Source organism: Dunckerocampus dactyliophorus, chromosome 1 (genome assembly GCF_027744805.1).
Source record: "Dunckerocampus dactyliophorus isolate RoL2022-P2 chromosome 1, RoL_Ddac_1.1, whole genome shotgun sequence".
In the NCBI taxonomy this organism is placed as follows: domain Eukaryota; kingdom Metazoa; phylum Chordata; class Actinopteri; order Syngnathiformes; family Syngnathidae; genus Dunckerocampus; species Dunckerocampus dactyliophorus.
The window spans coordinates 513,491-525,691 of record NC_072819.1 but is presented as its reverse complement, the minus strand read 5'-3'; the positions used below and the strand labels follow the sequence as shown (position 1 = coordinate 525,691).

General features: G+C 46.8%; 1 protein-coding gene across 3 annotated transcripts in view; it reads left to right on the top strand.

Moving 5' to 3' along the window:
* Nucleotides 1-8,846, top strand: part of LOC129184775 (interphotoreceptor matrix proteoglycan 2-like) — a 34,784-nt gene extending 25,938 nt beyond the window's left edge. For 2 of the 3 annotated variants that reach the window (XM_054781076.1, XM_054781068.1), the window contains exons 18-22: nucleotides 3,974-4,162; nucleotides 4,237-4,432; nucleotides 5,520-5,599; nucleotides 5,709-5,759; nucleotides 5,997-8,845. In XM_054781076.1, coding sequence (XP_054637051.1) covers nucleotides 3,974-4,162; nucleotides 4,237-4,432; nucleotides 5,520-5,599; nucleotides 5,709-5,742 — 499 coding nt within the window. In that variant the 3' untranslated portion in view covers nucleotides 5,743-5,759; nucleotides 5,997-8,845. Of the gene's footprint in view, nucleotides 1-3,973; nucleotides 4,163-4,236; nucleotides 4,433-5,519; nucleotides 5,600-5,708; nucleotides 5,760-5,996 lie in introns of all 3 variants that reach the window. The other variant, XM_054781086.1, reaches the window with a different exon arrangement.
* The last annotated feature ends 3,355 nt before the right edge of the window (nucleotides 8,847-12,201 follow it).

Below are 12,201 nucleotides of genomic sequence, written 5' to 3'. Positions count from 1 at the left end.
CCCTGCAAGTGGCGCTGTTTGACTGTTCAGCTCTTTCGGAGATGGCATCAGCGTTTATTGACAACCCACGAGGTTTCCGAGGGGACATGAGGGAAAAGTAAATAAAAAGAGCATTCTCTGATGATATTATCCATCTACAAGCGAGACAGATTTTCAGCCGAAGGAATACGCTAGATATGCTCACACGAGCCCCAGAAATGAAATGGATAATTCATGTTGGCACATGTAAATGTGACAGGAGTCCTTGCGTGAGCACTGAGCCTGTTAGTCTTCTTATATTACAATATTTGCTGGAGGAATAAACACTCTGTGGCATTAATCAACCGCATTAAAACACTTGTTTTATTAGAAAACGGACAAAAATGTAAAAACACGTCACAAGCAAAACACTGCCATCTAGTGGTCACAATGAGGTGCAGCAGGTTAAAATATTTCATGAACTTTTAACATCAAAAACCAAAGTTGTTGCTCCAGTGTATGTATTTTTTCAATAGATGAGTGTTAATATGTCAGAGCTGTGCAATGTTGAGTGTTGCTGAATGAAAAGACTAGTATAGTTTTTTGAACCACCAGTGTTAACTTGGCATTCACACGCTGCACGGCGCCATGCCAGCAGTCCTCCCTCGCTGTATTGGAGGCGACAGTGTTGCTTCTAGCAGTCATGATGTTTTGGGAACTCCTCATAAGGCTCCGTAATAGTGACGTACTTATTTCTTGTAAAGTACGCTGGCAAATAATATGACGTCAAACACCCCCTTTCATGTGAACGCACGCTGAGCACAAAAGCCGAAAACCGGACTTGATACAGTAATTTGATAACCGCTGTCGCTCGACCAGTTAAGTCTGATTGCGGGTGTTCGATTGGGCTGCAGGCCCATGCCACCAAAAAAAGGTAGAGAAAACAATAAGAACATGAAAGGACCCATTAAGTATAACATATTTGTCATACCGCTGTTAGATAAGTGAACAAATGTGAAATGAAGTGGTGATTCTGACACCCCCCTGATGAGTTTTCTGAACTGACGCCATCTTGGGAGCGGCGTCAGGACCAGAACACGTTCCTGGAACCGTGCAGCCAAAGCCAACACAGTGACATATTCACAACGGTATTTTTTGACATACTGTATACTTTTAATGACCAAAAAAATATTTAAGAGTAACATTTGCCCCATCAAGTTTACTAGTTTTACTAGCTAGTGTCCATCTTGAGTCCCTGCAGCAAAAGGGTTGCATTGTGTTGTAAACGATGAATAATGGGAGCGTAAAGGTGACTATCGGGGTGTTATTTCATGTCCAGAGGGCTCCACTCGTGTTAAAAAGTGTATTTAGAAGGTCATAAACAAGCTTTCTGAGCTCTAGCTATGAAAATATTCCATTTATTAACATTAAATCCTATATCGCAGAAATTGCTTTAATGTACGGGAAGTGATGAGCTGCTATAAAAGAAGGATGAATGGATTGTGTATTTTTGTGTGTGTCTCAGCTGGACATGCATGTAAATTCATGTGTAAGTAGCTCAAGTTTCCACATGTTGACATGACGATGATCAGCTCATGCATGTTATGGTGGAGTAGTCCATGTCCAGGACATGTTGGGAGTGTGTCTCCATTGGAACATCTGTGTGGAGGACAAGCGCTATAGAAAAGGGATGGACGGCCGTTGCAGTGTAAAACATGCATATGGAATGAGAGAATGGACTAACATAGCATTATTATGCTAATGTTTCTGCTGGAGTTCACCGGTGTGTTTCTTTGCACCCTCCACCAAAACCTCCAACTCCACGGCTTTAAAGCTCATTTTTCCTTTTGCACCTGTTCCAAATTGTACAAGCACTCACAGCAGATCATCTGCAACTCACCCACCAATAGCACGTGACATTTTTGACTTTGCTGACGTAATTTAGTGCTCCTTATAACGCACGTGGTAAACAACCACGGTGAATGGAGTGACCCTTAACACGGGTCTGGGGTGGTCAGCTTCCTGGCTGAAGCTAGCGTTCACATCATGGAAGTACACAGCCTTGGGTTAGCTGATACAGTCAAACTTGTCCATAGCGGCCACTAGAGGGAGTCTATAAAAGTGGCTGCTATAGACAGGTGGGCTCTATAGACAGGTTGGCGTCCAGTTTGAATGTTGACCAGTAGAGGGGAAAAAAAGGGAAACAAAAAAAAATAATAATGTTGACCAGTAGAGGTCACTGCGGACTGCGGATAAAAGTTGGACAGCACTACTAGGCTTGTTATTATCATGGTTTATGGTTTTAATTCATCCTGAACATGCATGAGTCAAACAGTAGCACATCACATAGTACAATTCACAATTTTGCATGTCCAAAAAGGAGTAGGAAGAAGCAAAGCTTATTTAATCTACTCCTCATCAGTTTCACATCAGTTGCAATACATTTATTCACCTCTTGTTCTTCCAAGTGTACTTTGTAGGTCTACATGACAATGTAGTGCAATCATAGCCAAGGTTTTTACTTACTAAAAGGAAGCTAGAGGCTTAATAATAACTGATAGAATATATCCACCACCCACAGAACAAAGCTGTGCTAGTAATGTCTTACGCTTGTTTTTAATATTTTACTTTTTATACGGCAGAGTGTCATTACAGCTTTAGTTCATCAGGAAGTGACGGGAAGTGACGGTGGGCGTCCCGAGCAGGACAGCTAGGCTCAGTGCTAGCTGTGAGTTTGGAGAGAGTTGGGAAGTGTGTTTATGTTGGCGTGGATGTAAAGTCCTGCAGTGTTCTCCGCTGTTAATAAAGCCATTAAAGTGCATCGGCGACGTGAGTCTCTCCTTCCCCACAACAAGCGGCATTACAGTATTGACCAGTGCACACCAGGAAATAAACGGTGTCATTTCTTACAGGCATTGGCTGGACAGCTATGTAGCGGGGCTTGTTTAACCTTTGCCTTGTGGGCAAGCAGGAAGGAGAGACGATGCTGAGAGATGTGTGTGTGTTCTGAGCTGCTGTCTGGTGGCCGCGTTCAAGAAATAAAGTTGGCAGAAGCAACAGGAGAAGTTTCCTTCTTTGCTTCGGAGCTGAATAACACTGACAAGTTAACAGACTAGTAGCGAACGGAAAAGAAGACGGCTTTGTTTGTGTCGAATACAGAAGATGAGGACTTTGATGGATTTGTGGATGAGGATTGATGAAAAATAACGTGAGTACATTCTAAAATACTTCAATTAAGTACAACCCAACTCAGTTTTGCTCCCGCTGCCGCATGCATGCTAGCGTATGTTTTTTTTTTATTGTAGCGTCGCTGGGAGCACGTCCTGTTCCCAGCATACTTTGCGGTAATGTTTTGGTGCAAATGCTCTTAAAGTTACATGTTTGACCAGAAAATAGCAAGCTCAAAAGAAGACGGCTTTTTTATGTGGAACAACTGACAGTTTGTGTGGATCTTGTGAATGATTGTGACTGAGCTAGGACTCAGTAATTAAAGTCTACACACGACGGCTTCATTGATTGAAAAACAAAACTTTTTCGTGCATGAAGCTTCTACTTGAGTCGGTAATTTGGCCGCTATATGCGGTCAGATATTGACCAAGGGAGACAAAATGGGTGGCCGCTGGCCGCGTTGGACAGGTGACTGCTATACACAGGGTCTATAACATGTGCATTTGCTGCGGGGGATTTTTCAGTGGCTGCTATAGGCAGGTGGCCGTTCTATAAAGGTGGCCGCTCAGACAGGTTTGACTGTATTTAAGTTGGCCGGCATGTTGGCAGTATCAAGTAGCATTTGTTTGCTGGTTTCTTCTTCATTATGCCCAACGTAGGCATTGAAATTTCACAAAATGAACGATCCTGAGCAAATCGCGACGTTTGTCCCAGTACCCGTTATACTCGATTGCCAACCCTAGCTAATGTCCTCAAAGGTGAGTACACGTTGCGATGTGTACTATGAAGAAACATGACAGTCAGCAAGTGGTGAGGGGTGTGACCTAGACGTTGTTGGTCCGTGCAGATGTCGTGTAGGTGAGAACTGGTGGTATCGTGGTGAGCACTGCGAAGAGTACGTCTCTGAGCCACTGGTGGTTGGCATCGCCATCGCCTCAGTGGCGGGTTTCCTGGTTGTGGCGGCCGGCATCATCTTTTTCCTGGCCAGGACTCTTCGAGAGCAGTATGACAGCGAGGACACGGAGGATCCGCTGAGGTTAGTATGGTGGTCAGTCTGCCTCTGTTGTACTCACCAACACGTGTTCACCTTGGAAACGTTGTGTGTTACAGACGAGGCGACAGCATGGCGACGCTGGAACGCGCAACCAAATTCAACCCCATGTTTGAGAGCGACCCGGTCACCACCCAGTATTACCGGCGCTATGACGACAACCTCCCCCAGTACAGCAGCCCCACCGCCTCCTCGCACCAGCTCGGCAGCGACGAGGTGCAACACATCTACCAGAACACGGCGCTCACCAAGGAAGTGCGAATCTTTTCTCATTTCATGTTCATGTGCAGCGTTGGGTGTCGTTCACATGTGTTCCCGTACCGCTTTCAAATCTGTAGTTTTAAAATGGCGCCAATGCTCAAACTGAGCCAGAACCACTACTTTGGGGGAAAGGAAACCATAACCTTCACGGCAAAAACAATACCTTTTTGGTGCGGGTACTGTAGAACAGAATAATCATGAAAATACTTCATAATATAAATGGAAGGATAACCAAGTGATAGGATGGATGGATGCGGTGTGAAGGTCATGTCAGCTAATGTAGCCTAGTGACCACAATACCACATTTCACTTGGATTGATTCATTTTTGACTAACGGGCCGTAGTCAACCACGGAACCGCCATCAACTACAATGTAGTGAGGGACGACCCAAATAAAGGGAGGAAGTTTGCATGAAAGTAAACAGATTCAGAACATGAACTGTGTGAGATACAAGTAGATCCACAGCTTGTTTTTTGTGTTGCCGTGTGTGTGTGTAGGGGAGGGGGGGTTTCTGGGTGCTCCGGTTTCCTCCCACATTCCAAAAACATGCATGTTAGCTTCATTGGAGACTCTAAATGGTCCATAGGTATGAATGTGAGTGTTTGTCTATATGTGCCCTGCCATTGGCTCATTGACAGCTGGGATAGGCTCTAGCATGCACCCTAATGAGGAGAAGCGGCATGGATGGATGGATGGATGGATGGATGGATGGATGGATGGATGGATGGATGGTGTGGAAAGCAACGGAGAAATGTGTGTGGAAGTGACTTTGCCTTATTTTCAGTGCCATTACGTTCATAGCGGTTACTACCATTTATTACTACAATGGTTACTACCATTTATGTTGGCACCGGTGTCATTTTGAGAGTTTGCGTACACTTCTCCACTCGTGTTGCCAGATATCGTGACGTCCACACTAGCGTGATGTTTTCTCCACTCCGCGGTTAAACAATGCACAGCGTAGCGGTGGAGTTTGAAAGGCATCAAAAGACATTCATGTTGCTGTGGACATTTGGACACAGATGATCTGCTCAGCTTACCAGCTTACCACTTGTCTTGCTGACCTTTCACCTGCTGCAGGAGATCCAGGAGCGACTGAGGATCATCGAGCTTTGCAGCAGGGATCAACATTTTGCTGACTTTGTGCGACAGACGCAAGTGTGAGTGGTTGTGTTGTTAGATTGTAACAGAACTCCTCTCTCAGGCAACAATGCATTTTGCAGATTTGTCAAACGTAAAATTCGCCATGTTGTTTTTTTCCTGGAGCAGATATTTGGAACGGCGAGGCAGCTCCACCACATAACCCCCATCCAACCTGAGGTACTGAAATGTAATTTAATTTAATTCTAAATGTAAATATCTATCAAGCCATTCAAGAAAAGGTGTTACCCGTCATCCACAGTCCTTTTGTTGGTGTTTTAGTTGAGTCCCATGACGTGCCTTCATTAGCTGCCTCTTTTTAAGTCTGTAGAACGCAGAAGACATCTCACATAACGATTGCAAAGAAAGTGCACTTTTCCTTGAAGATAACGATGCTAACGATATGTTTGTACACAGCCGCCTTCGCTTGATGTGAAAGAGCTGATTGGACAGGAAGACACCTTGCTCACTCCCTGCTTTTTATGTCCACACTAGCAAGGACATTTTCAAAAGGCATAAGCTTCCATGTCGGTGTTCCTTTGGGCTTTTTGTCCTTCCAGGATTCCAGAGTGAAAGTGCTGCTTTGTGTCAGGATACGTTTTTTTCACTTGAACACAACACCAGCGATTGAGTTCTTTCCGAGTCAGCTGTGCTTGCTTTTTCAGCCTTCTGATTGGACAAAATTAACATGACAGCCGGAGAACGGACAGGCATTTTTTTTCATGAAACGTGCCTTTTTGAAAACATCCATGTTGGTGTGGACATGACCTCAAGCTACAGGAGGTCCTCAGTCTCCAGCCTTGCAACTTGAGTTTGTACCCACATGACGGCTTAATGAGCTCCTAAGTCACGCAGCACATGGGCGTCACACGTGGAGGACGTATGGAATACGCTCATCCAAAGGTGAAATGAAACAACCATCATAAAACAAAACAACTTGTTGCAAGAGAGAGAGAGAAGGCTTATGAGGAGGTGGTGTCAATCATGACAGCACTACACTGTTTAGTTATCACTGTCCATTTCATAGGAGCTCATCCTTCACACATCCAACCACACCATCGCTATCTTTCATGACGCTCGCAGCATAGCAGCTTTGAGCAGGCAAGCGACCAATGTTCATTCCTCCACCCGCTCAGCGTTTTACCATGTCCCATTTCACTTTTCCTTTCTTTGACACACTACCATCACAAGAGTCTGCCTCATGCTTTTGGGAGACTTCGTGATGGGACAACAGTCAACTACAAAGAACAAAAGTGACATTGGCCTCTCTCACCACTTTGCATTCTTCCGCCTACGCATTCCTCTGCCGTGTGCACGTGACTTGTTGTCTTTTTGCTTTTGTCATTGTAATGATCGCCATGTTAAGAATTTATGGGAGAGTGTTGTACCCATGAAATGTTGTAAAACAAAACCACATGACGTGAAACATCGTCACACCAGGACCTCCTGTATTCTCATTCTGCCCTGCCGGTTCTTGTTTTGGAATGTGTTGGCCTCATCGTCCACGTCCACGTCCACGTCCATGTCCATGTCACTGTCCATGCTTGTCAAGGCAGCTTGTGATGAGCAAGAAGCGTGTTGATTGTATGTTCTTTTGTCTTTTCCTGTCTTAGTTTCGGCCAGAATGATGCCTCCTCAGTGCCTTTGTTGCTCTGTTAGCATTTGCCGCTCTGTTAGCGTTTGATGCTCTGTTAGCATTTTTCACTCTTGTTAGCATTAGCCACTCTGTTAGCATTAGCCGCTCTGTTAGCATTTGCCGCTCTGTTAGCGTTTGATGCTCTGTTAGCATTAGCCACTCTGTAGCCGCTCTGTTAGCATTTGCCGCTCTGTTAGCATTTGTCACTCTGTTAGCGTTTTGTGGCTACGTCAGCTTTTTTGGCTGTGTTGGCAATAATATTGCAAGTGGGATCAGTTAAGGTGTTCCTCTCGTCTCGGTCCGGCCAGCTGCTTGCAGCATGCACGTTTACATCAGTCGTACATGTATAGTGTTTTTATATTTCTGTATTGTCGTGCTGTGCTGTGCTGTGCTGTGCTGTGCTGTGCTGTGCTGTGCGTCATTTGTCCTTGTTGGAATCTTTGAGCTTCTCCTTCCTGTGTAGCGGTCGAGTTGCTTTGTCAAACAAAGATGGCCACACCAGTTCATCTTCAATAAAAGAAGCTGACACATGGTAGAGTGTGTACACTATCAAGTAGAAGAACCCATCTTCCTTTGTGTTCTTATTCTTTTCTAGCCAATGTCTCCTTCAATATCACTTTGTTCCTTTTACAAACACAGGAGGTCCTCCGTGGCGTTTTAAGTTGACTCTGAGTGAAAGTAGGAATAAAAAGATGACATACAAGAAAGCGTCATAAAAAACACTTATACTTGTGCTTGTCTTGCACACTGGAAGGGGCGTTGCAAGGGAGGGAGAGACTTACTTATTGGGATGAGGAAGTGTCAATCATGACAGCACTACACTGTTTAGTTATCACTGTCCATTTCATAGGAGCTCATCCTTCACACGTTCCAACATGATCTGAGCTGCCTCACAGTGGGAGACATCATGAAGGGAAAAAAGGTCAAGTTGTGCACCTACACGTTGTTCTTCCATGATCTTCCACCCATGTATTGTTGGAGTGTGCATTCCTCCTCCCAGGTCTTCTTACAACTGCATGTTCCTTGTTGTCTCTTTCCTTTTCTACAGTACGAATAATCGACAGGAGGGCGTGCACATGCAACAAACATGGTAACACCAGGAAGTCCTGTATGACTGATGGGTTGTTGCGTGCACACGGGGAGGGGGGGGTGGATCATCAATGTAGTTAATCATAGTAATAATAATGGGTGGTTTGGTGACGCTGCTAACAGCACACGAAGGTCCATTTGGGCAACAGCAGTGTAGATTGTGTAAGTAACATTTACAATTGTTTTCGGGGCTCACGAGTATTTGGACAACGTGACAAAGGCTACGCCCACATGAAAATGGATATTTTAGAAAGCCATACTTTTCTATTTTTCTTTTCGAACTCTGCTTTTTGTCCTGGAAAAACCAGCCAGCAATGACTTGAGTGTTTGTGTGTGAGACATCGTTTTATGTTGAAAGCTTATTTCTCATCAGCACAAACGTATTCACTTAGACTGTGTGCGTGTGTGGAGACCACAGACGTGACAGACGTCCTTTCTGGTGATGCTTTGCCAGACCTTCATGATAAGACCTTCACTTGCTGCTTGTTTGTGGCAATTCCTGTTTTCACGTGATGACGTCAGTAATCATTCTTGACTGGAATAAATGCATGAGTAATGTGGACTAAATACATGTGCATGTGTATACTGTACACACGCACACATTGTGGAGCATTAAGGATGCTCTAATCCAGGGGTCCCCAACCACCGCTCCATGGGCGGGGCCCAACTGGGTTGAGGAAACCTGTCAGGCGCCATGATAAAAAAAAATACACAGGTGTGTGTAATTAGGTCTGGGTCATGTTCAGGGATGTGCTGCAACAAATAAACGACAGAGGGCAGCAGAGCAGAACACAGAACATGACAGTATGCCCCCCTCTTATAAGGCGCCGCCTGGTGGCTTACCTGGCTTGTCAGGATGGAGACGGTGGAAGTCGCTAACGAGGGACGGATCCAAGATAAGGGAGCGGGAGATCCAGGAACGCTCCTCAGGACCATAACCTTCCCAGTCGACCAGATACTGGAACCCTCTGCCCCTCCTTCGGGAGTCCAAGATGGCCTTCACAGTGTAGGCTGGGTGGCCATCGATCAAGCGCGGCGGGGGCGGAGCCTCGGCCGGAGGGCACAGGTGACTGGTAGATACAGGCTTGAGACAGGAGACGTGGAACACTGGGTGTACTTTGAGATTGGATGGCAGTTTGAGTCTCACGGAGGAGGGGCTGATGATGGAGTCCACAGTGTAGGGACCCACAAATCTGGGCGCCAGCTTCCTATTCGTCCCTGCTAAAGGTAAGTCCTTGGATGACAACCAGACCTCATCGCCAACCTGATAAGTGGGAGCTGGGATCCTGTGACGGTCAGCCAGCCGTCGATTTCGTGCCGCCGTGCGGCCTAGTGCAGCGACTGTCTCTCTCCAAATCCTCCGGGCTCGGCGTAGATGAACCTGCACGGATGGCACTGCAACTTCCGCCTCCTGCGAAGGGAACAGTGGGGGCTGATATCCGTAAGCGACCTTAAAGGGTGACATACCTGTGGCAGAGCTGACAAGCGTGTTGTGTGCCTACTCCACCCAGGGGAGGTGGGGGGCCCAGGAAGATGGATGCCGGTGACAAACGCAACGTAGGGCAGCCTCCAGGTCCTGGTTGGCCCGCTCTGTCTGGCCGTTGGTCTGGGGATGGTGACCGGAAGAAAGACTGACCGAGGCCCCCAGCATCTTGCAGAATGCCTTCCAGACTCTGGACGTGAAATGGGGGCCCCTGTCTGAGACGATGTTCATGGGAATGCCGTGAATACGAAAAATGTGTCTCACCAGCAGACGAGCTGTGTCCAGGGACGTAGGTAGTCCAGGTAGTGCAATGAAATGAGCCATCTTTGAAAACCGGTCCACAATGTTCAATACTGTCGTGTTCCCCCTAGAGGCAGGTAAACCGGTAATGAAGTCCAAGGATATGTGTGACCAGGGCCGGGCGGGGATGGGTAATGGTTGGAGCAGGCCGGCTGGTGGTCGGTTTGAAGACTTACTCCTGGCACAGACAGAGCAGGCCGCGACGAACTCCTTGACGTCCGCCGCCATAGAAGGCCACCAGAATCTTTGCGCCAGTGCGTATAACGTCCGTTTGAGTCCCGGGTGGCAGGTTACCTTAGACGTGTGACCCCATTGTAGTACCTCTGACCTGAGATCCTCTGGTCTTCCCATCTGTTGCTTCCGACACCTTCCTCTCCACCTCCCACTGGAGTGCACCCAACACTCGAGCCACAGGTATGATAGTCTCTGGTGCCTTTCCCTCCTCCGTGGGGCTGAAGACTCTTGATAGGGCATCGGGCTTGACATTGCGTGAACCGGGTCTGTAAGTGATTGAAAAATTGAAACGGGTGAGGAATAATGACCAGCGGGCTTGTCGAGAATTGAGTCTTTGAGCGGTGCGGATGTAGGACAAGTTCTTATGGTCAGTGATGACTATGAACGGAAGTGTAGCACCCTCCAGCCAATGACGTCACTCCCGCAGCGCCAGAACGATGGCCAGCAGCTCTCTGTTACCCACATCATAGTTGCTCTCAGCCTGTGTGAGGCGACGAGAGAAGAAGGCGCAGGGGTGCAGCCTCTGGTCGACCGAGGATCGCTGGGACAGGACGGCTCCCACTCCCGTATCCGATGCGTCGACCTCTACAAAAAATTGCAGGTTAGGATCAAGATGAACGAGCACAGGTGCTGATGTGAATAACGATTTCAGATTACAGAAAGCCGTCTCTGCCTCTGGGGTCCAAACAAACGGAACCTTAAGAGATGTAAGCCTAGTCAGGGGTCCTGCCTTACTGCTGAAATTGCGGATAAATCGCCTGTAGAAGTTGGCGAACCCTAGGAACCTCTGTAAGTGCTTCCTTGATTTAGGAGTTGGCCATTCGACCACCGCCTGAATCTTGGCGGGATCGGCACGTAATTGACCCTTCTCCATGATGTACCCCAGGAACGGCACTGATGTGGCGTGGAAATCACATTTCTCAGCTTTAACATACAACCTATTTTCAAAGAGGCGTTGAAGAACGAGTTTGACATGCGTGGTGTGTTCTTGTAGATTCCTAGAGAAAATCAGAATATCATCAAGATACACGAAGCAAAACAGATTAATCATATCGCTTAGAACGTCGTTAATCAGATTCTGGAACACCGCTGGGGCGTTAGTAAGACCGAAAGGCATGACAAGGTACTCAAAGTGCCCCAGCGGAGTGTTAAACGCGGTCTTCCACTCGTCTCCATCCTTAATGCGCGCTAAGTGGTAGGCATTACGAAGGTCAAGTTTAGAAAAGATCCGTGCCGAATGGAGAGCGGAAAAGGCAGAGTCCATGAGAGGGAGCGAATAACTATTACGCACCGTGATACTGTTCAAACCCCGATAGTCGATACAGGGGCGCAAGGACTTGTCCTTCTTGGCAACAAAAAAGAAACCGGCTCCGAGAGGAGAGGAAGAAGGTCGGATGAGACCGGAAGCTAGCGAAGCGGAGATATAGTCCTTAAGAGCCTTTTGTTCCGGCCCAGAAATATTATAGAGTTTAGCGCTGGGTAATGTGGTGATGGCTAGTAATTCTATCGAGCAATCATACGGTCTATGAGGTGGGAGTGTCTGTGCACGATCCTTACTAAACACTTGTTTCAAATAATGATATTCTTCAGGCACATTGGTGAGGTTAATCTCCTCTACAGGAAGTGGGTTAACGGAAACCTCGGAGATGGCTGACCTAAGGCAATTAGCGTGGCAGAATGTACTCCAGTTGACTATGTTCATCTTAGTCCAGTCCACGGCAGGATTGTGGAGCTTGAGCCACGGTAACCCTAACACTAGTGGAGCTGCTTGGGAAGGCATAATAAAGAAGCTAATCTTCTCTGAGTGATTACCCGACAATTGCAGAGAAAGAGGTTCGGTCTGATACGTGACTACTGCTAGACGACGTCCATCTAAAGAC